The following is a 23985-nucleotide window of genomic DNA, read 5'->3' on the forward strand; positions in this document are numbered from 1 at the left end:
TGGAATTTCTTTATCTATATCTGTTCACTCTCTTGAAAGCACGCATGAGTAGCTAAATTTACCGAATAGGTTGAGAAGAATTAAGCTAACATGACCTAAGATCTTCATCGCATGCGATTATCTTGTTTTATGATGTGCCCAACACCCCTTTAGAGCTACTCGAGAGAGAGTCTAAAGAAAGAACCTAAGACTTGAGAGAGCGAGGTTAGAATCTAGACTCGAGAGAGCAAGATTAGATCTACATAAGCAAGAGATAGGGACTTAGAGATAAGCTCTGTTTGCCAACCTGCATCGCATGCACCCTAGAGATAAGTTATGATATTATGTGGTCGCCTTATTTGTGTGTGTGTCATTTTTTCATCGCATAAATAAGAATAGAGGCTTATGTGTAGGTCCTATAGACTCATCGTATATATCGCATGGGTTCTAGTATTAGAAGCCATAGCATTCGCATCAAGAGATGGTTTGCTATTGTATGTGTGTTACATGATCGCATAACATGAACACATCCTAGGAAGTGTTAGTCAAACCCCTTCTCAACCCGTTCACCGCATACGCATTGCATCTTCCGTATTATCAACTCTTTTCATGACTCTGCTGCATTTGTTTATTTTATTACCGCAAACAAAAACCCAAGACAACTATTTGATTTCTTGGTTACCGTAAAGTCTTCTTGAAAATTACCACCGCATACCGTTTTCCCTAGTCCCTGAGTTCGACCCTGGACTTACCAGGAAACTCAATGGAATTTATACTTGGATTCTACTAAGAAAACTTGTTGCTCAACGCATTTCCATCACCGCATTTCATTCCATAATTTCACCTCATAAAATAACGCATTAGTAAACTACACCCTAGGTTATAAAATACTCAGTTGGAGGAAAAGATATATATGATATGTCAATTCCACTCAGGTTTCTCCATGAATGTTCATACCGCGAGATTCATGCTTGGCCTCATGGTTTCCTAGGAGCATCCCCCTTCGGATGGTGTTTGAATGAGTCAATATCAAGGTGGATGAAGAGAGTATTTATAATAAGTGGGTGAAGGATGTGTGTCAACATGTTCTGCAGTCTCCTTCATTGGTTTGCATCGTGAGATCTTCTTGTATGGCCTCGTGGTGCCCTGGGAGCGTCCCCCTTCGAATGGTTTGTGCGGTTGGTCAATATCAAGGTGAGCTCCAGAAATGGATAGGGTCGCTTTAGCTTTTGCCCCAATCGGATTTTTTACCTTCGAATTGGGTGCTTGGGGTGGAACTCTAGGATCTAAAATGAATGATCACACTTACGAAAAATTATTAAGCAAGTTAATAATTTCTTGACCAAATCAATGATGGCTAGTCGTTATAGGAACAAGAGTTGTTCTGGTATTAATGACTGGTTGATAATGTCTCAATTCAGAGGAGTGATAAATTGACTATCTTTCGGTGGCTTTTTTCCTAAACCACTAAAGCGTCATTGCAAAACTAGATATCATACGTGGTTCATTTAGATTTTTCTAAACCAAATTGGATTTTGTTTTAAAGAGTATTTGCTAAAATCTAATGTAGATCAATGTGGACTCGTTCAGCAACATGTATGATTTTTCGTTAGTTGCCTTTTTTAATTTGACCGATTACATACATTAGAAAAAGTCTCCTAAAACATATTTTGTGGTAAACAACCTCGATTTTGTCATGGTTGAGGAGTGTCCTCAAGTCCTGACCCTTGATGCATCGTGAAATGTTCGTAATGCATATGAGGTGTGGATGAAGGCTAACTCGTTGGCTCGACTTCACATTTTGGCTAGCATACCTGATGCATTGGCCAAAAGGGTTGAGTAAATGGACATTGTACGTAAGATCATGGACTCGTTGCAAGAATTGTTTGAACATCAGTTCTCACTTTTTTAGTATAAAGGGATGGATGAAAAAGAAACTAGTAGTGTCAATTTTCAAGATAACCTCCGGTCTTTCTTAAATGTTAAGGGACTAAAAGAGAAAGCAATTGTTGCTGACTCAGATGAAGTTCATCGACGAGAATTATTCTCTGAAATGGAACTTGGAGCTTATATAGGTTCTGATACTGATCCCACTACTCTCCAAAAGATGAATAAGTCTAAAGACAGAAAATGTCATTTATTTGTCTTGGAGACATGTTTGGTAGAGAATGATGATTTTGCCTGGATACTTGATTCAGATGCTACTAATCACGTAAGTTCTTCCTACCAAGGATTTAATTCCGGGAAAACGTTGGAAGAAGGAGAGTTGACTCTTTGAGTCAGTACTGGTGAAGTTGTTTTAGTTGTTGCTGTAGGCAGGCTGAAGTTATTTTTGGACAAGAAACATTATCTGTTCTGAATAATGTTTTTATAGTTCCTCGTATCAAGAGGAACTTAATCTTGGTTTCTTATCTGATTGAACAAGGTTATACCTTCTCTTTTTCTGAGAATAAAGTGTTTATTTTCAAGAATGGTATGGAGATTGGTTTTGGTTCAAATGAAAATAACTTGTATGTACTAAGGTCGTTAGTCATAAAAGCCTTGCTTAATACTGAAATGTTTAGAACAGTGACAACTGTAAAAAGACCAACCTCTGTTGGCTTTGAGGTCGACACAACCTCTGGCTCTATTGCTTCTTTTTCTCCTTCTTCTTCTTGCATCACCGCAATTTCAGGTTCTGCCGCGATGGGAGCAATCCGTTAGGCTCCATTTTTTCTCCCTCCACAGTTTTTCCACTTCGCAATGTCACAACCTGACATTGCTCTTTACCTGATCCTCCCGGGTTGCGTGGGAGTTCTGTTAAACTCGGTAGAGCCCCTTGCGGTCTATTCTTTAGCTCACTTGCAATCTGGCCCATCTGTAATTCTAGATTGCAGATGGACGTAGCCTGACTTTGAAGCACCATTTCATTTTTCTCTATATATTGCTTCAATAGGCTTTTCAGGGAAGAAGATTACGGCAGTTCTGAGTCATTCGCTTGATTGCTTGTCTGACTGTTATTACGTGGGAAGAATCCAGGTGGCCCTTCTTTCTGTGCCACAGGTTGGGAATTCTGCTGCTAATTCTTCTATATAAAATTAGGGTGGTTTCTCTACCCGGGGTTGTAGGTATTTGAAAAGGGATTATTTTTTACAAAGTAAATGGATTGTGGATTCTGTGGGCATTCCTCCATTGCGTGCCCATCACCACAAGTCGAACACCTTGCGGTGTTTTGACTAATTGCGTTGATTTGCCCATTTTGTGGTGTTGGGCTGCTGATCGCAATTCCCTGAATTAAGTTCATCATTGCAGTCATCTGATTTTGTAGTGAAACAATAGCACCATTACTTGTGTCATTATCTTTGATTTTCAATCTCTGATCACTATCCCTCCAATCTTCGTGGTTCTTAGAGATGTGATCCAAGATATTCTTAGCTTCGTCATACGTTTTATCAAGCAGACCACCAGCGGCTACCGCATTGGCAGCGGTCTACGAAGCGGGATTCAAACCATGATAAAAGATTTCCATCTGAAGGCAGTCTGGCAAACCATTGTGTGGACAGTCCCGGACAAACTTCTTAAACCTCACCCAAGCATCATTGAGCGATTCGTCCATGTCTTGTTCAAAATTTATAATTAGTTTCCTTCATCTGTCATTCTCAGTAGGCAGAAAATATTTCTTCATAAATTTCTCTACGACCTGTTCCCATGAAGTGATCTCTCCCGGCTCGAGAGAATACGCCCATTTCCTTGCCTAGTCACAAAGAGAAAATGGGAAAAAATTTAGTCGAACTTCTTCGGCAGAGATGTTCGGGAACACAAAAGTATTGCAGATTTCAATAAAGCTACGGAGGTGGGCATGCGGGTCCTCGCCACGCCGGCCTCCGAATTGTCGTGTAGTCTGGATCATCTGCAACATCACCGATTTCATTTCAAATCTGCTTCCATCGAGGGCAGGCCTCATGATTCTCGGAGAGAAATCATAGAGGTTTGGCGATGCATAGTCCCTAATATCTACTGCGATCGTTTGCCAGCAGGATTGGATTTTCCATGACGTTGTTTTCGTTTGGTGCTCCGTTTCTAAGTTGCTCTGCCATCTCTTCTTTATCTGACTGTTGTTGGCGGTCTCTTAATCTCCGTCTGAATGTCCTCTCAATCTCCGGGTCGTAATTCTCCAGAAATTGAGAGTCTACAAAGAATTCAGAAAAATTACCATTAGCACACTATTTTGCCGAAGTCCCCGGCAACGGCGTAAAAAACTTGATGCATTATTTTATGATGTGGAAATGTGGATGAAATGCAATGGTGAAATTGCGTTGAGCACTCAAGTTTCCTCAGCGGAATTCCAAGTGTAAATTCCACTAAGTTTCCTGGTAAGTCCAGAGTCGAACTTAGGGACTTGTGAAAACAGGTTGCGTTGGTAATTTTTAGAAAACTTTACGGTAACCAAATAAATCAATAGTTGTTGAGGTTGTTGTTTGCGGTGATGAAAAATAAATAAATGCGACGGATTTGAGAAAAGTTAGATTGTGTGATAGATGCACTGAGTATGCGGATGAACGGGTTGAGAAGGTCTTTAGCTAGCATTACTTGGGAATGCGTCAAACTATGCAATCATGCTACAACTATGCACAGCAAGTCATTTTCCAATGCAAATGCGATGCTCCTAAGTCTAGAATGCATGTGTTGAATGCAAAAGTGTCCATAGAGCTTATTCCTAAGTCTCTACTCTTGTCCTATGCAATGATGCAAGATGCATAAAGGCAAGGTGACCGCACACAATCATATCCTATCTTTAGAACGCATACGATGCGTTAATAGTAAATAGTGCTTATTCCTAAGCTCCTATCTCTTGATTATGCGTTCTAATCTGACTCTCCCGAGCCTAGATTCTAACCTGATTTTCCCAAGCCTAGATCCTGTCCTTAGACTACCCTCCCGAGTATCTCTAATGGACGAATGAAGCATACATAATACAAGATAATCGCATAGAATGAAGATTCCAAGTTGTGCTAGCTAAATGCTTCTCAACCCATTCAACAAATTCAGCTACTCATGCATAAATAACAGAAAGTGAACAGATATAGAGAAGGAAATTCCATTTTTATAACTGAGTTTGAGTACAAAATAACAATGGAAGATAAAGGTAGAGAGCTTGGTAGCAATTCCTTGCTGACCGAGGCTTTTACACTGTCAATCTCTATTCAGTTCCAAAGATATTCCTGCTTCCGCAGGTGTCGGCCCTCTCTCTGTCCTTGAAGCTTCCGGCGCTCTCCTAAGCTTACCGGAACGATCTGTCAGTACAACCTTCTTCTCTTGCGTCCGCCTTGAAAATCTAAGAACAAGGCTAAAACTATGAACACAACGATGAACTCATAAAATAGCTGAACCCTTTTCTGAAGGATGCCTTTTGTATTTATAAAGCTTCGGGGTGAAGGCGGCTTCTCTCTTATGATTACTCAGATGGGATGACTTTAATACTCTGACTGATGCACCGAATATTTGTCACCGAAAAGCTGAATGTACTTGTTATCGTTAGCGGCTGTCAGCTTAATTCGGATTCGACTGTTATCAGCTTTCTGTCCCATTGTGATTAATTATGCCTTTCACCCAGATGCGCCCACCAAGTTGCGCTGACCAAGTTGCGGCAATCCTTCTTGAGCAAATGTTGTGAGCACAATCACCGTAAAGCCTTATAGTAATGCTACGCTCGACCAATGATTTTCTATGATCGCAATTTCCGCCTTGCGTCAACGCATTTTCTACATAAAAATACAAAAATCAACTGTTTCTATGCGATGAACGCATGCGACCGCAATATTATGAATTTGATGCTTTTTTGACGCAATTTAACATGTTTTATCAACGCAAGCCAACATTGTTTAAGAACTTAGCACTATGATAACGTGCATTTCTGCCCGTTATCAAGTTCTCTCTTCCAAAGAGAGGGTGTGACCATTATGTTCAAGACCCGAAATCAGCCCTTAAAGGAGCAATTTATCTACTTACCCCTGCTTTGGGGAAGGAGTGAATTCCATCTTCTATAGCTGAGTTCCCAACTTTCCAATCAGATGAATCCCCAAAAAGGTAGGCTTGTTTAGTTGGCAATCTGGCCACTCTCACCCATATTAATCAAAGAACCGCCCTCATAGGCAGGAGTTCTCAACTCACTCAGGATTAAGATCATGTCACCTATGGTCATTTTAATGAAATGTAAGTCTCAATTATCAACGACGTTATATAAAGAGACTAATCATCTCGTGGTCCAATCTTATACAAACTCTTTGTATAGGACACCGTCGCTCGCATGTCTCCACATGAATGATAAGGATCAGACCATTTGTAGCACTTTACAACACTTATAAATATCTACAAAGCATGTCGTATCCGTACACCAGGATAGGGTATCCCTCCTTTATCCTTATACTACAGACCATTTGGGCTATTACTTAAGGCATGATCCATTTGTATGTCTCACATACATGCTTAAGTTACATAAAATAACCACGAATCTTAGTTTATTGGATTTGAGTATATGCAAATAAAATAAAATTTATTTTTTTAATAACAATGTGTACAAAATGTTTACAAACTACGAGACACTAGGAGAATTAGGACACCAATCCCAATAGGTGAGACTTCGCTTCTTCTCCAAAATGTTGGTGCAACTTCACTCCTCCCCAAAATGTTGGTGTAGCTTCGCTTCCTTTTAAAAAATGTTAGTATAGCCTCGCATATGCAAAATCAAGTTTGGTTCGCCTGGATCCACCTCATCGCCAAGTCTAGTCCACCTGGCTTTGCCTCATATGTGATTCGGTCTACCCGACTTTACTCAAAAGCTTGATGACATATTCTCCCCATCTTCAAATTTTGATGGCATATTCGCCTCATCTTCAAAACTCGATGGCATATTTGCCTTATCTTCAAAATCGAATCAATAAGTGATAAAATAGGGTTGTTGGACCTTTTCGGGGTCATCCTTACATTGATCAAGTGGTGATATAATAGGATAGGCCTTTCTGGGGTCATCCCTATGTCGATCAAATAGGGTTGTTGGACCTTTTTGGGGTCATCCTTATGTTGATCAAGTGCTGATATAATAAGGTAGACCTTTCCGACGTCATCTCCATGTTGATCAAATGGGGATTGTTAGACCTTTCCAAGGTCATCACTATGTTTATCTAGAAAAGACAATATAATAGGGTAAACCTTTCTGGGGTCATCCTTATGTGGATCAAATGGGGATTGTTAGACCTATTTGGTTTTATGTCCTAAAACTCGTAGTTTGTAAACAATAAAACTTATTCTGAAAATCCAATAAACTAAAAGATCCATGACTATTACATGAGTACTTAAACTTTATGTGAAGACATAAAAGTGGATCAGGTTTGAGTAAATAGTCAAAATGATCTATAGTATATGAATAAGGTTGGGTGCCTTATTCTGGTAACACTATTGGATGCGGCCCACTCTGTAGTTGTTACAACAAGTTGTAAAGTGCTACAGACGATGTGATCCTAATTCGTACGTGTTATGACATGAGGAGTGGGGGTGTCCTGTGCAATGGGTTTGTACAAGATCGAACCACGTAACCAGTCACTCTTACTTTATAACGTTGTTTACTATTTAAGACCGACTATTTCAAAGCGATGACCTAGGTAACTTGACCTTAATCCTGAGCTAACTATGAACTTTTTTTTATTTAGGATTATCCTTAGATTTGCATAGTGAGGGTAAGCTCAACAGCGTCAGCTCAATAAACCTTCATTTCAAGGATAAGACTGGGTAGATAGTTGGGGACATAGAGTATAAGATAGAATTCGCTCCTACCCACTTTTAGGGATAGTAGAGAGGTTGTTCCTTTAAGTGCTGACTTCGAGTCTTGAAAAAGGGGCCACACCCTCTCATTGGCCCTAGAGAGACTTGGTTTGTTGATTGGATCACAAACCAATTGTTCATTAGAAGATTAGTGGGACTTAAGGAACAAGAGGTAATCTCGAGGGTAAAACAGACATTTGACCCAGCCGTTATTACGAACAACCTGTAAAGGGTTAACTTACTAATCATGGTTATATCGAGTGGACATAATATATTTACAGTGAGGGAAGTGCAACTATAGGCTTTAGTGGAGTGACTCATTAGTTAACGAATGAGGGTTAATTCAGTGTAAAGAGTTTAGCAAATTAATTTTAGATCGTTGGAGCCCATGATCTGTAGGTCCACGATGTCCCCCTACTAGCTCATAAATGGATTAGTCTTAGAGTAGCATGATAATTTAATTTGAAACATTCAAATTAGAATTAAGGGAATGAGTAATTATATGTGTTATAATTATGCGTTTAATTTTGGAATTAAATGGAGTTGGAAAATTTAATTAATATTTAAATATGATTTAAATATTAAGTTCATGAATAAGAGTTCATGAAGGTGGAATTTGTGTAAAATTAATTTTATTATTAATTATTTATTTAATAATAAATTCATGAATAAAGGTTCATGAAGGTGGAATTTGTGTAAAATTAATTTTATTATTAATTATTTGTGTAAATTCATGAATAAATGTTTAATTATTTATTTATTATTAATTTTATTAGAAAATTAATTTATCAAATTAATTTTGTAAAATTAATAATGTTTTCAAATTTTGAAATCAAATTGATTTTGGAAATCGTTTTATAAATTGGAGACAAATTTGGAAAACATAAATTTGTGAAAAGTTGGAAAACTCCTCTCACCTTCACCAAGTAGCTCACTAAAAAATCACTTCTTCTTGATTCAATCTTCCAAGCATGGGGTGCTCCTCATGCAGCAATCTCCATTGCATGATTGTCCTGCAATAAATAGAGAAAATTGAAGTGGAAATCGCTCATGCAAATTATTTGTACTTGCTGAAGTTTTGTTGAAAACTCAATCTGCAGTGAGCTTCTTCTCCAAATTCCCTTCATTCAAGCTTATTTTGAGTCCCACAACTCAATCTAAGACTCTAAGAGAATAGCAGGGAAGACCTTGAGGTGGTCCATAATAAGATTTGGAGAAGATTTGCATTTGAATTAGAGATTCAAAAGGTTTTACAAAGGTGTGACTTAAAATCCTCTTGTCTTTGTATAAGCATGCTTTATTTATAGCCAAAATTAATGAATTAGAATGCTTATTGATCCTTGTTGCTTCTGCTGCATGCTGATATACTCCTACAAGACCTTTCCAGGATCATCCTTATGTTGATCAAATGGGGGTTGTTAGACCTTTCCGGGGTCATCCCCATGTTGATCGAGAAGTGGCAATATAATAAGGTAGACTTTTTCGGGGTCATCCCTATGTGGATCAAATGGGGATTGTTAGACCTTACAGGGGTCATCCCCATGTTGACCAAGATATGATAGGACAGACTTTTCCGAGGTCATCCCTGTATTGAGATTGTTAGACCTTTCCATGGTCATCCCCATATTGATTAAGAAGTGGCGATATAATAGGGTAGACCTTTCCAAGGTTGTCCCTATGTTGATTAAATGGGGGTTGTTAGATCTTTTCGGGATGATCCCCATGTTGATTAAGAAGTGGTGGTATAATAGGGCTATTTAGACTTTTTCGTGGTTATCTCTATATGTGTCAAGGAGATGGTTATGCAGTGGGCCATTGCTGCAAAAAAAATGATAAAAAAACTCACCCTTTGTAAAAAAATAATGATGAGTTGGCAAAAAAGAAAAGGATTACTCCCTCAATTTGAATAGTTGTAGCTCATGAAAACAAAAAAAAAAAAAAAAAAAGAAAAAAAAAGGTAGGGGCAAGTTAGTATATATATAAATAAAAAAAAGAAAAAGAAAGGAGAAAAAGAAAAAAAAAAGAAAAAGAAGGAAGAAAAAAAAAAGAGAAGGAAGAAAAGAAAGAGGAGTGGAAGATGAGAATGAGAAAAATGTATGTGGTGAGCCTATTTATAGAAGCCAAGATGGACTCAATTTCCTAATTTAATTTGGATTTCCTACTAAAATCTTATCTTTCTAAAAGATTTTAATAAGATTTGAATCAAAATATCTTATCTTTTAAATTTGAATTTAAGATTCTTAGTCGGTTTGAATGGATTAGTCTTAAATCAAATGATATCAAAATCCATTACCATCAATTTTAAATTTGAAAATATTCCAAATTTTATCTCAAATTCATCTCAAATTAAAATTTGACTATATTCCAAATTTCATATTAAAATCAAATTTTGAATGGGAAGATCTAAAAGTTGGAAGAAGAAAGGATTTTTTGGTTAGACGTATGGAATTAGCTAGACTAGCCATGGAGCTTGGATACGGTTTCCCGATCGGAGATCCATGGATCACAGACGGTATCTCCCCATGGCCTTTCGCCTCTGAAAGCGTCCTTCCTTCTCAATGCCCGGGCATCCATCCAATGCATTCTTTTCGATCTTGTACTGACGGTACACGGAACACCAACCCAATCTCGAAATACTCACTGATGATATTGATTATATATATCCCCGGGAGCTGACCCGAGAACTCTAATAGCTCTATCTTAGTGAGTGTTGGCTAAGAAGCTCTTTTCGGCAACAGAATAGTACTCCTATTCATTCCTATTCTTTCCTCGCTGCTTTTCGATAGCGTAATTTCGTACCCCACGGAGCGGGAAAGACTCTCTCTTGCGCTATTTAATCCTAACCCTAACCTATTATGCTTCTTCCGCTTAAATGATTTAGGAATATTTAGCTTTTATCCTCCATCCAAATCAAATTGAGGTAAAATCTCAAATTAGAATTTGGTCATATTTCAAATTTTATCGCGAATTCAAATCAAGTTTAACTTTATCCTATTTCCAAATCAAATTGTGACAAAATCTCAAATTAAAATTTAGCCATATTTCAAATTTTATTAAAAAAAATCAAATTGTTCAACATTGAGATTAAATTGTATTTAAAATCTCAAATTAAAATTTAGACATATTCCAAATTAATTTAGACTTTTATCCAAGTAAAATTAAATTAAGAATAAAATCTCAAATTGATGTAAAATTCAAATTTGGACATCTTTCAAAATTTATATCAAATTTATCCAAATTTAGGTTCTTATACCTATTTCTAAATCAAATTGGGGTAAAATCTCAAATTAAAATTTGGTCATCTTCCAAATTTTATCCCAAAATCGAGTTAAACTTATGTACTAAATTCATAGTTAGACTAACACATCATTTGAGATTAAATTTAAGAATAGATATATTTGAACTTTGATTTCAACTTTATATTTTTTGAGATTCATCCCCATATATGTGCATAAATCTCGATAAGGGACATTTGTTGACTGAGAAATTTGGACGAATCACAAATTGTCACGTCAACGAAATTCCAAATCATCAAATTTGTGATCAATTAGGAGTTGACATGTGTTCCAAATTGAAGTCGATAAATTCTAATGATACCACATGGTTTCATCATGACCGTTGAATCAAATAAGATTAATTTGACTCAATTTGATGTTATTATTTGGGTTAAAGTCTAACTAAGCCCAAAAATGGGCTTAATTTGACCAAATATCAAATCAAGCTCAAATCCAACTAAGACCCAAACGCTAGACCCATGGACCAACAGAGCCCAAGCCCATGAGGCCCACTAGAGAACTCTATAAATAGAGGAGCTCTATTCATTTGTGGGGTCAACAATTCTACACTCTAGAGGACCTAGAGAGAATTTCCCAACAATCAGAAGACGCCTAAACTCAAGATTGAAATCCTACTCCTGAAATTAACCACACTTGAAATCGACTAAAATCCTACTTTTGAAATTAATCACACTTGAAATCCTACTCCTGAACTTAACCACACTTGAAAACTAAAATCCTTTGAAGTTACCAGCATTCTTCCAAGATCCAAGCTTCCAAGATCCAAGCTCAAGAACATCCAGACGCTTTGCTTTTATACATCAAACGTACGCATTCAACCGAGAGAGAATCAAAGGATCAAGTACTAGAGATTGAACCACATCGCATCCAATCAACATTAACAAGCTCAAGAACATCCAGACGCTTTGCTTTTATACATCAAACGTACGCATTCAACCGAGAGAGAATCAGAGGATCAAGTACTAGAGATTGAACCACATCGCATCCAATCAACATCAACAACAACACCAACTCAAGTTCAAGAAGATCATCAAGCCCAAAGGTCAATCATCCAAGAAGATTAACAAGCCCTCATGCAAGAAGATCAACAAGCCCAAAAGTTGATCGTTGAAAAAGATCGACAAGCCCAAAGGTCGATCATCCAAGAAAATCAATAAGCTCAAAAATCGATCAACTAAGAAGGTCAATAAGTTCAAAGGTTGATCATCCAAGAAGATAAACCAACTTAAAGATTAAAGTTTATTTTAAACGCATCAAAGAATTATATATTAGAGATTGCACTTGCTATATTGAAATCAATACAAATACAAAAGTTCAAATTCCAAGAAACAAATTTCTCCGGAAACCTCGTACAAACATAGATTATTTATGACACATGATTCAAGTACAAAATAATATTGCACATCAAATTGTTGTTAATTTTGCATTAGGACTTAATTGTATTTGATAGTTTATTTTTTTATATATAATTATTATTTGTATTTGATTATGTAAATGTTATATAATTATTTTTTTTATATTTTAATACATGTTAGATATATTTTTTATTTGACATTATTATGTTATAGGGTAATTATTTTAAATGACAAAACTACTCTAATATTTTCAAATATAGCAAAATATCTTTGTCTATTTGGGTCAGGTTTATCAATATTTATCATTGTCCATTGAAAGTGACATTTAGCTATTGTAAATAAATTGGCTCATTTTAGAATATTTGAAAACAACCCTAAATTATAGTTAAATTACAAAATAAGAGGAAGGTAAGGAGAAAGAATACAAGAAACTAGAAACATGAAATAATTATCAAACTATTTTTAACTTTTGTTTCTTAAAAACAAGAAATAGGAAATGAAAATGTTATCAAACATGCCTTAAGTAACCTTTAGACAAGAATGTATCTCACCCATGATGGAAAATTTCCATTAAAATCTCAATATTTTCATCAAAATTTCGAGATTTCGATGGTCTCAAAATTTTGTTTTCCCCATTTTGAGAAAATCTCGAGAAATTTTGAAGATTTGAGAAATTTTCGATATTTTTTTCTGTTTTCCACAATTTCAATGAAATTTTGAAAAAATTCGATTTTTTTTTTATTTTTTTGTTTGAATTAAATATGTTAGTTCAGTTAAAATTTTTCAGTTTTATAATCATGATTACACACAATTGTATAGTTTCACACACCAATGTCATTTCTGACGAAATATTAAGCTTTTTCAATGCGTTACTTTTTCATTCCCAACTTTTCTCAAATTTCAACTTTATTTTCAATCCAAAACTTTAATTTCTAAAGAAATTAAATTTGGAAAAGCTACAAAAAGAACCTATGTTTATTTTTATACCTCATTCAAATCTTTTTCATTAAATTTTTTACATCATTTACTCTAAAATTGAATTTATGTGAATTTATATTATTTTGTATTATTGTTCCCTTTCTTTTCATCACATCATATACACAGACATTTATAATATACATCTAAATGTTATTTTACCATATAGAAATGATGATTAAAAATTATCAATTATAGTCTAATTAAATCGCAATCAAATTTTATCAACTAATTGTAACAATTTTGATCCATTGATATCAAATATCTCTAAATTTTCATGATATCGATATTTCCATAAAATGAAGAGCTCAATATTTGTAGAACTTTGATATGTTAACAAGAAAAAGAGAAGAGAATGAAAAGGATTAAATAAAATATACCTGGCACTAGATACCTTTCCTCTCTCTCTTTCCATCAGCCGTCCCCTTCCCAATCGTTTTCCTTCCTCTGGCGGCACGAAGTGCGACGAGCGACGGCTGGGGACTGAAACAGGTGCAGTTCCGGCAAACATTAGGGCGCGGCGACCTTTTGCTTCGTGAATCTCCAACAGCGACGTTCCAGCAACTTTTGGTGGCGTTATTCGGACGCATTTCAGCAGTGATCAAAATCCATTTGGGTAAGTTTCAATGGCTAAAATATTCTAAATTTCCTTTCGAACTAGTAAGGTCATATTTGTAGATTCGAAATAGTTTTGGAACTATTGGAATGCTTTTCAGTGAGGACCCAAGTCTGTTCCGGTGACTTTTAGGCCTTAGAACTCTAAACCTTTCAAATTAAATTACACAATTCTGATGTGCTTGGAGTATGTAGGACTTGTAATGACTAGCATTCTGAAATATTATTATGTGTTCTTGTGGTTTATAAGTATAATGGGTTTATTGAGATTATCTAGTTAAGTATGTGTTGGATTTTGAAAACATGATTTTCTCTTCTGTGGTTCTGGCATAAAACACGTTTTAGAGTAGCATAGATGACCTTGTTGATTTAGTTAGGGTTGGTGCGACGAGTTTAGAAAGGTAGATATTGAGAATTCTTTAGAACATCGATAGCCCTTGGTGGAATCACTTGGGGTCGACAGATAGATCAGTGGCATCAGTGGCCTTGGATAAAATCACTTAGGGCTGACAGAGACCGTTGGTAGCCTTGGATGAAGTAAGTGTGGTTGGTGGAGTGCGTTGATGGCCTGGATAAAGTCATTGGAGACTGACATGAATGTCGTTGGCCCTGGACATGACCAGTTGGGGTCAATGTGTCTTGAAGGATTCAATCTCAGAAAGTTTTTGTGAAAGTTAAACTTGAGTGGTGAGTGAGCGCAAGGAACGTCAATAGGAAGTAAGTGCATTCCATCTAAGAAGCACTGACACTGACATGCGACACGAATACGACATAACACCAACATGATGACATGTCAATTTCCAAAAAAGTAGGACACGACACATTGGAGGCACATTATTGTTATTTTTTTTATAAAAATAAATGTATGTTGTGCATATAAACATATTGTAAAAATGCAACCACTGTGAGGCAAAAAAAAGGGGGAAAAAAAAGATTTAACAAAAGGAAGAAAAAACGGAAATGGAGAAAAAAGATGATAAAAAAAGGAAGAAAACCAGAAATGGAAAAAAAGGACAAAATAGAAGGTATGAGAAACAAAAATGGGAAAGAAAATAAAAACAAAAGGAAAACAAACAGAAATGGGAGGGAAAAAAACCAAAGTTGCTGGCAGTGGAGAATTGGAGGGTTTTCAAGTCGCCGGTGTGGAGGGTCTTCAAATTGCCGGTGGTGGGTGGTCTTCAAGTCGTTGGCGTTTGATGAAGGAGGAAGAATTGTGGGTGGGTGGGCGTGCGTGGGAGACTCTTCAGCAAATGCGTCAGTAAGTGTGGCAAAACAAGTTTAAAAATTTTAAAAAGTTGGATTGGGCTTGGGCTTAAAATGCCCATAATGGGTTTTAACTGTTTTTGTTTTTTAAATTTGCAGCTCACATGTCCTAGGCGTGTCCTAGAGATGTCCTACCGTGTTGGAAATAAAAAAATTAATAGTAAATTAATGGACACGCCAGTTGGCGTGTCGGACACGTGTTAGGGGTGTGTCGGTGTCTAACACCGACACATCGCCGTTTTAAGAGTGTTGGTGCTTTATAGCATTCCATGATGTGTCAATTATTGTTGGATACCTTCCATGTTTATCAAGCGTATATAATTATTATGTAATTTGCAGTGGTTACTTGTATGTTGTTTGGTAGCCCTTCAGGTGTGGGTTAATTACTCGTACATATTGACCCCTGTCAGATGGAAAGTTCTTAAACAGTATAAATTTAAAAGACGCCTAATAATCAATCTTTTTGTTGAAATTAGGGTTTTGTTCTCTAGGAGCATTTTTGTCTTTTTCATTGTACCCTAGGGTTTCCCTTTTCTCTATTTAAGCTAGTGGTCTGTTGTATTTCTTTGTATCAATTTTCTAATAAGAATCCTTTTATCCCGTGGTTTTTCTCCCTGATTAGGGTTTTCCACGTAAAATATTGGTATGCTATTTTTCTTTCTCTACTATGTTTTTCGTCATGGTATCAGAGTATGGAGACGAAACCCTGGTCACCATTGAGGAAAATCCAATAGGAGAATCCCAAACCAATAACCCAGATATAATCAGTATTATCCAAAAAGCCATTGACAGATACTTCCAATCTCTTCTTCCCCACTTTCGTGAAGATCAGCCGCCACCGCCCTACCACCCGCCTGCCGACTCCTTCGAAGACGGAACGACCAGTCGCCAGACCCAGCGACCGGCGACCAGCGACCCAGCAGCAACCCATTTAATAAATCACATGCCATCCCGGGTCCTAAAATTCCAAACCCCCTTAGACTTCTTCAAAGAGTCTTACCCAAATACCAAACTTCTTTCTGATGTACCCCTTTGTGTCTTTGGCTGTGTGGTGTTCGACCATACACACGGCCCTAATCGTACCAAGTTTACCCCTCGGGCACAGAAGTGTGTCTTTGTAGGGTACCCTCTACATCAGCGTGGATACAAGTGTTATCATCCCTCTTCCCGAAAATACTTTGTCTCTATGGATGTGACATTCTTTGAAGATCATCCATTCTTTCCCAATGGTTCTCTTCAGGGGGAGCATACTAGTGAAGAAACCAATTGGGGTCCCAGTCATTCTTTGAAGAATTACCAATGCACCTATCCTCCCAACCAAACAAGTCCCTTGGATCACATACTATAGGAAGAATCTCAGGAAGGAAATAGCGCCGCCTGTTATCTCTCCGGCTCCAGTCCATGAGTCTGAACAGAGATCAGTTCCAGGTACTAGTAGTCCTATCCCTAATCATGATAATAAATGTGATAAAACTGATGCTTGTGTTGAAAACGTTGAGAGCAAAAGCAGGGAAGATAATGACAATAAAGATGTGATTGAGGTCGATGATGGTGCAGAGACAGATGATTGTGTGACTCTTGAGAACATGGTAGAACCTGGAAAAGAAGCGTCTCTTATTCCCGCTGGAAAAAATGTTGAGAGTGGGAAAATAACAGAATCGGAGGGTGAGTACAGTATGTCAGAAGAAAGTAAAGACAAAGATGAATCCCTTGATCTTCCGATTGCCCTAAGGAAAGGTACTAGATCATGTACTAAATATCCGTTGCAGAGTTACTTGTCCTATAGTAATTTGTCTCCTGAGTTCAAGGCCCTCACTACAAACCTAGACACAGTGGTGATACCAAATAGTATACACACAGCTTTGGAAAGTCCTGAATAGAAAGCTGCAGTTATGGAAGAAATGAGAGCTCTCGAGAAAAATCATATGTGGGATCAAGTCAATCTTCCAAGTGGTCATAAAGCAGTCAGATGTAATGGGTGTTCACAATAAAGTATAGGCTCGATGGAACAGTTGACAGATACAAAGCTAGATTAGTTGCCAGGGGTTTTACTCAGACTTTCGAGGTTGATTATTCCGAGACTTTTTTGCCAGTTGCAAAGCTAAACACAGTTCGGGTCCTCCTTTCTGTTGCAATTAATAAGGATTGGCCCCTTCACCAGCTCGATGTGAAGAATGCCTTTCTTAATAGAGAGTTGGAGGAAGAAGTCTATATGAGTCCTCCCCCAGGATTCGAGAAACAGTTTAATCACCGAGTTTGCAGATTAAGAAAGTCCTTATATGGGCTAAAACAGTCACCAAGGGCTTGGTTTGGCAGGTTTACTATGTTTGTAAAGTCGCAAGGATATAAACAGGGTCATTCTGATCATACTCTGTTTACTAAAAGGTCAGTATCCGAAAAAATTGCAATTTTGATTGTTTATGTGGATGACATTGTTATTTCAGGCAATGATACCTCAGAGATTGACCGATTGAAGGCGAAGATGGCTGAGGAATTTGAAATCAAGGACCTTGGAAAACTAAGATACTTCCTTGGAATGGAAGTTGCTCAATCGAAAGAAGGAATTTCAGTTTCCCAACGGAAGTATACTCTGGACTTGCTTAAGGAAATATGTATGATGGGTTGCAAACCAGTTGATACCCCTATAGAAGCAAATGCAAAGTTAAGTAATATGAGTAAAGGTGTTCCAGTGAGCAAAGAAAGATATCAACGACTTGTTAGGAAATTAATATATCTCTCTCATACTAGACCCGACATCTCTTATGCAGTAAGTATGGTAAGTCAGTTCATGCAGTCTCCATACGAAGAACACATGAGAGCAGTGGAGCGCATTTTGAGATATCTGAAAACCTCTCCAGGGAAAGGCTTGATGTTCAAGAAAACTGAAAGGCAATGCATCGAAGCTTACACCGATGCTGATTGGGCAGGATCTGTAGTAGACAGAAAATCAACATCAGGGTATTGTACCTTTGTGTGGGGCAACCTTGTTACATGGAGAAGCAAAAAGCAAGGTGGTGTTGCCAGAAGTAGTGTCGAGGCAGAATACAGGACCATGAGTCTGGGAATCTGTGAAGAGATTTGGCTTGAAAAAATTTTGAAAGACCTTGATCAAAAGCATACCGGTCCAATGAAACTCCACTGTGATAATAAAGCAGCTATAAGCATAGCAAATAACCCTGTTCAACATGATAGAACAAAGCATGTGGAGATTGATCGGCATTTTATCAAGGAAAGACTTGATAGTGGCAACATTTGTGTTCCTTATATTCCTTCCAATCAACAGATTGCAGATGTCCTAACAAAGGGACTACCCAGACAACTATTTGACGCATGTGTAAACAAGTTGGGTCTTATTGACATCTACGCCCCAACTTGAGGGGGAGTGTTGAAATTAGGGTTTTGTACTCTAGGGGCATTTTTGTCTTTTTCATTGTACCCTAGGGTTTCCCTTTTCTCTATTTAAGCTGGTGGTCTGTTGTATTTCTTTGTATCAGTTTTCTAATAAGAATCCCTTTATCCCGTGGTTTTTCTCCTTGATTAGGGTTTTCCACATAAAATATTGGTGTGCTATTTTTCTTTCACTACTCTATTTTTCATCACTTTTTCAAGTTCCCTATTTAGCATCATCTTAGTTGCAATCCTATCTGGTGAACCTACTAATCCCCTGTATTTTTCTTTTCTTTTCTTTTCTTTTTTTAGAAAAAAAAGACTTTCTAGGTGAAATCCTATTTTAGTTTTAAATCTTCTTGTGGTTTCCCTTGAGTCGGGTGGTTGTAATAGGCTTAGTTTATTTAATTTGTTTTGATGATTGGTTTGTGTTTGACTTTAGTTTGAATTGGTTAGTTATGTTACATGTTAGAGTTTTGGAAAGTCTTGTTGAACTTGATTAGAAAGTATTTTGAATATTAGTTTTCTTGATAGTATATGTAGTTAAATTTGTTTACCAAGTGATTTGTAAGCATGTAGTGTTTACGGTTACTCCCTCGTGCTATCGAAATTTCTATAGCATCACAAATAGTAGAGTTAGTCAAAGGGTAAATTTTGGTAATGTTTCCTAATTTAGTGTTAAAATTTGGAGGCATTACACTTCCTATTACAGGGAGACGATACACAAGAATAGTAAAAAGATGATTCACCTAGAATTTACCTGCCTGATGTTTCCTATAAAAACGAAGATGGAATTTCATTGTTCACTTGGGTTGGGATACATTCTAATTTCTACCATTGTATCACATCAGTAGCTTTGCTTTGAAATCACTACAGGGATAGAAGAATAATTGTTCATCTAAATTTTGTAGTTAATTTTTTGTTGTTGTCGATGCAGCCCCAATTCCTGGTCTGAAGGGAAAATCCATAAACTTGTTGAAGAGGGCCAAGAGGCTAATTTTTGCTTCATTTACTCCAATTTCTTCTTACAAATGAACATTTTGAAGCATCGAATTATCAGCAGACGAGGATTCATATATGGTGGAGGTATTGTAAAGTTGATATCTAATTTTGAGACTCAGATTTTGGATTCTTGTTCAAATTTTAAAAGAACATTATTGTCTATTAAAAATAATTCTTATCTTCTTAGTTTATGTATTTACTTGATAAAGTCTTTTGTATTACAACGTTTTCCAAATAGAATGAAAGGTGGGAGCAAGATAAAAATTAATTACAATAAATTTTAGTACGTGGGCTTCTATCCTGACAGTGTGATGATTCAAGAATCAAAATTGGTCGTTAAACCACCATGGGTTGAACAATGTTTTCAAGATTGTTTGTGGCTGCTTTCAATTGCCTCCAGGCTTATGTATTTATCGGTAGAGTGGAGGTAGGAGTAGGTAAGACAAACCAATCAAAAAGAAAAAATAGATGGACTGTTGCTTATTGGAATTTTCATTAGAACATATTTATTATAGTAGTTTTAAACAATCCAACACATTTTTTACACATTGGATTAGAAAAAGTTGTAGGCGGTAAAAGAAATTAAACTAAAGAGAGAAAAAAATTGGCTCTCTGTTTTCTATTTTCTTTGTTCTTTCCGTTGGCCATTGGTTTATGCCTTTTAAACATTGTTTTGGAATTGATTGGTCAATACTGTTCTCAGCCTTCTTGACAAAGACTGAGTTGTACATGCTGCCAGGCTCTTTTTGTCAAACTACGAATTTGAGTAATGAATAAAAGCTGTTACTGCTGGAATTAGTATCTCTGCTTGTTGTTGATTAACCATTTCTACATTGTAGCATTGCAAATTTCATTCATTCATTCATCGTCGCAAGATAAAGTGGTGGAAGTATGTTCTAAAGAGCAAGAAATAGCGATTGCTTTAGGCAGCAATGTGGGTGATAGACTGCAGAATTTCAATGAAGCTTTGCGGTTAATGAAAAAGTCAGGGATACACATTACAAGACATGCTTGTTTGTATGAAACAGCACCAGCTTACGTCACTGATCAACCTCAATTTCTTAACTCTGCTGTTAGAGCTGTCACAAAGCTTGGGCCACATGAACTACTGAGTGCAGTTAAGAACATAGAGAAGCAGCTGGGTCGTACTGCTGGTATACGGTATGGCCCAAGGCCGATTGACTTGGATATTCTGTTGTATGGAAAATATAAAGTACACTCAGATATTCTAACCGTCCCTCATGAAAGGATCTGGGAAAGGCCATTCGTGCTAGCTCCTTTGATCGACTTGCTGGGTTCAGATGTTGATACAGATGTTGTTGCTTCCTGGCATGCTTTAGCTGCTGATCATGGTGGACTTTTTGAGACATGGGAGAAAGCGGGTGGCGAATGTCTTGTTGGTAAAGAAGGAATGAGAAGGGTTTTGCCTATTGGAAACAGCTTATGGGACTGGTCTTGCAAGACTTCCGTTATGGGGGTTCTTAATTTGACACCTGATAGTTTTAGTGATGGTGGCAAGTTTCAATCTATCGATGCTGCAGTTTCTCAGGTACGTTTGATGGTTTCAGATGGTGCTGATATGATTGACATTGGTGCTCAGTCGACACGGCCTATGGCTCCTATGATTTCTGTTGAAGAAGAATTGGATCGATTGATTCCGGTTTTGGAAGCTATAACAGGAATGCCAGAGATGAGTGGAAAGCTCATATCTGTGGATACGTTTTATTCGAAAGTTGCATCAGAAGCTGTCAAGAGTGGGGCTCATATTGTAAATGATGTATCAGCAGGGGAGTTGGATCCTGAAATGCACAAGGTTGTTGCTGATCTTAATGTGCCATATATTGCAATGCACATGAGAGGAGACCCATGTACAATGCAAAACAATGAGAATTTGCAGTATGATGATGTTTGTAATCAGATTGCCTTGGAGCTACACTCTAAGATTAGAGATGCGGAATTATCAGGCATCCCGGCCTGGAGGATAATTATTGATCCCGGGATTGGATTTTCAAAAAACACAAAGCAAAATTTGGAAATCCTAAGAGGTATACCAAAAATCCGGGCAGCGATAGCAAGTAGAAGTTTGGGCTTGTCTCATGTTCCCATGTTGGTTGGACCTTCAAGAAAGAAGTTTCTCGGTGAAGTGTGTTCTCGACCGGTTGCAACAGAGCGAGATCCTGCTACGGTTGCTGCAGTTACTATAGGGGTTCTCGGCGGTGCAAACATTGTCAGAGTACATAATGTGAGAGATAATGTGGATGCAGTGAGAATATGTGATGCAATGCTAAAGGAGATGTAATTCTGAACTTTTTTCTATATTTCTTATGATTTTTTACTAGAGGGAGCATCCCTTATATATACAATTTTGATAGCCAATTATGGAAAAACTTATAACAATAAAAATTGACATATGGTAAGAATAAGAATAAATGCAAATTACAGGGAATAAATTTCATATGGACAAGGTAAGAGAAAGCTTTCCATATTCAACACTCCCCCTCAAGTTAGGCAATATATGTTGATTAAGTCCAGCTTGGTTTTTAAGTCTTCAAACATATTCTTGAATAGGGCCTTTGTTATTCGGTTGTTATTTAGCTCATTGTATAACCCTCTTGTATTTTGTGCTTTTGCCCGCTATTCTCTTATATCAATGAATTGTTTCTTTTTTTAAAAAAAACATATTCTCGAATAGGGCCTTTGTTTGTATGTCAGCAATTTGCCTCTTGGTAGGTATGTAATGGAGTGAGATGCTTTTGTTTTCAATTTTTCCTTTAATAAAGTGTCGATTAATGTCCATATGTTTTATGTGATCATGATGGATTGGGTCTTTGGTGATACTTATAGTAGTTTGATTATCACAGTGTACCTCCACTGGTTCTTTTGATTTGATTTTAAGTTCAGATAGATTGCTTTTGAGCCACATTCCTTCACATATTTCTTGAGCTAGAGCTTTTAGTTCAGCTTCGACACTGCTCCTTGATACTGCAGATTGTTTCTTACTTCGCCAGGTGACTAGATTTCCCCAAACAATGGTGCAATATCTGGAAATTGATCTTTTGTCTATTTTTTAGTTTGCCCAATCGGCATCTGTTAAGATTTCGATGTTTCTTCTCTTAGATTTCTTGAAGTATAATCCCTCTCCTGGAGCTCCTTTCAAGTACTTGAGTATTTTGTATATAGCTTGCATATTATCTTCTGTTGGACTGTTCATAAATTGACTTACAAAACTAACTGCAAAACAAATATCAGGTCTTGTGTGAGTTAGGTAAATCAATTTTCCAACTAGCCTTTGATACTGATCTTTGTTAATCATTTTGTGATTGTTTTCTTTGATTATGTGATTGTTTGTGTCAATTGGAGTATTAGTGGGCTTGCATCCAAGCATTTCAGTTTTCTTTAACAGGTCAAGGACATATTTTCTTTGAGAAATGCCCAAGCTTGTTTTTGAGCAGGCCACTTCCATCCCTAGGAAGTATTTAAGGTTGCCTAAGTCTTTTACTTCGAATTCCTTGGCTAAGAGAAGTTTTAGATTTCTTATTACTTCTTTATGGTCTCCTGTAAGGATAATGTCATCTAAATAGACAATGATAATTGCTATTTTACTCGTGCAAGAATGTTTGACGAAGAGAGTATGGTCAGATTGACATTGTGAGTACCCATTTTCCTTTACCACTCTTGAGAATTTATCAAACCACACCCTAGAGGATTGGTTTAGGCCATAAAGGGATATTTTGAGTTTGCATACCTTATTTATGGTTTGAGTAGATTCTACACCAGTCGATATATCCATATATACTTCTTCTTCTAAGTCTCCATTAAGGAAGACATTTTTTTATATTTAATTGGTGAAGAATCCAATCATTATTTACAGCTAGGGAAAAAAGGACATGGATAGTATTTAATTTTGCCACCGGGGCAAATGTTTCTTAATAGTCAATGGCATAAGACTAGGTGAACCCTTTGGTGACGATTCTAGCTTTGAACCTATCTATTTCTCTATTAGCTTTGTATTTGATGGTGAAGATCCGTTTGCATCCTATTGTTTTCTTTCCTGGAGGTAAATCCATTATTTCCCATGTGTTGTTCTTTTCCAAAGCCTTTATTTCGTCTAATACAACTTGCTTCCAATTAAGGTCCTTGAGGGTTTCATAGACATTGTTCAGAATACGTACTTGGGATAGTGTAGTTGTGAATGCTTTGAACTTGGGAGAGAGGTTTTTGTAGGACAGGTAGTTTTGGATGGGATGCATCGTACAGGTTTTTACCCCTTTCCGTTTTGCAATGGGAAGATCAATGTCTTCAGTAAATGTTTCTAC

General features: G+C 37.0%; 1 protein-coding gene across 1 annotated transcript; it reads left to right on the forward strand.

The window, feature by feature from the left end:
* Window positions 1-13740: 13740 nt before the first annotated feature.
* Window positions 13741-22119, forward strand: LOC120081597 (folate synthesis bifunctional protein, mitochondrial-like). Its single transcript, XM_039036623.2, has 3 exons — window positions 13741-14018; window positions 19605-19753; window positions 20509-22119. The coding sequence occupies exons 2-3, from the start codon at window positions 19699-19701 to the stop codon at window positions 21966-21968; spliced, it is 1515 nt and encodes a 504-aa protein (XP_038892551.1). The 5' UTR covers window positions 13741-14018; window positions 19605-19698; the 3' UTR covers window positions 21969-22119.
* The last annotated feature ends 1866 nt before the right edge of the window (window positions 22120-23985 follow it).

The sequence above is a fragment of the Benincasa hispida genome, chromosome 7, assembly GCF_027475165.1.
Source record: "Benincasa hispida cultivar pf3 chromosome 7, pf3_genome.v1.1, whole genome shotgun sequence".
NCBI lineage: Eukaryota > Viridiplantae > Streptophyta > Magnoliopsida > Cucurbitales > Cucurbitaceae > Benincasa > Benincasa hispida.

Bases quoted from the DNA above. Each gene is read 5' to 3' on its own strand.
- LOC120081597 (XM_039036623.2), top strand. From the start codon at position 19,699: ATGAACATTTTGAAGCATCGAATTATCAGCAGACGAGGATTCATATAT. The intron at 19,754-20,508 runs GTATTGTAAAGT...TCTACATTGTAG, and splicing joins AGGATTCATATATGGTGGAG to CATTGCAAATTTCATTCATT.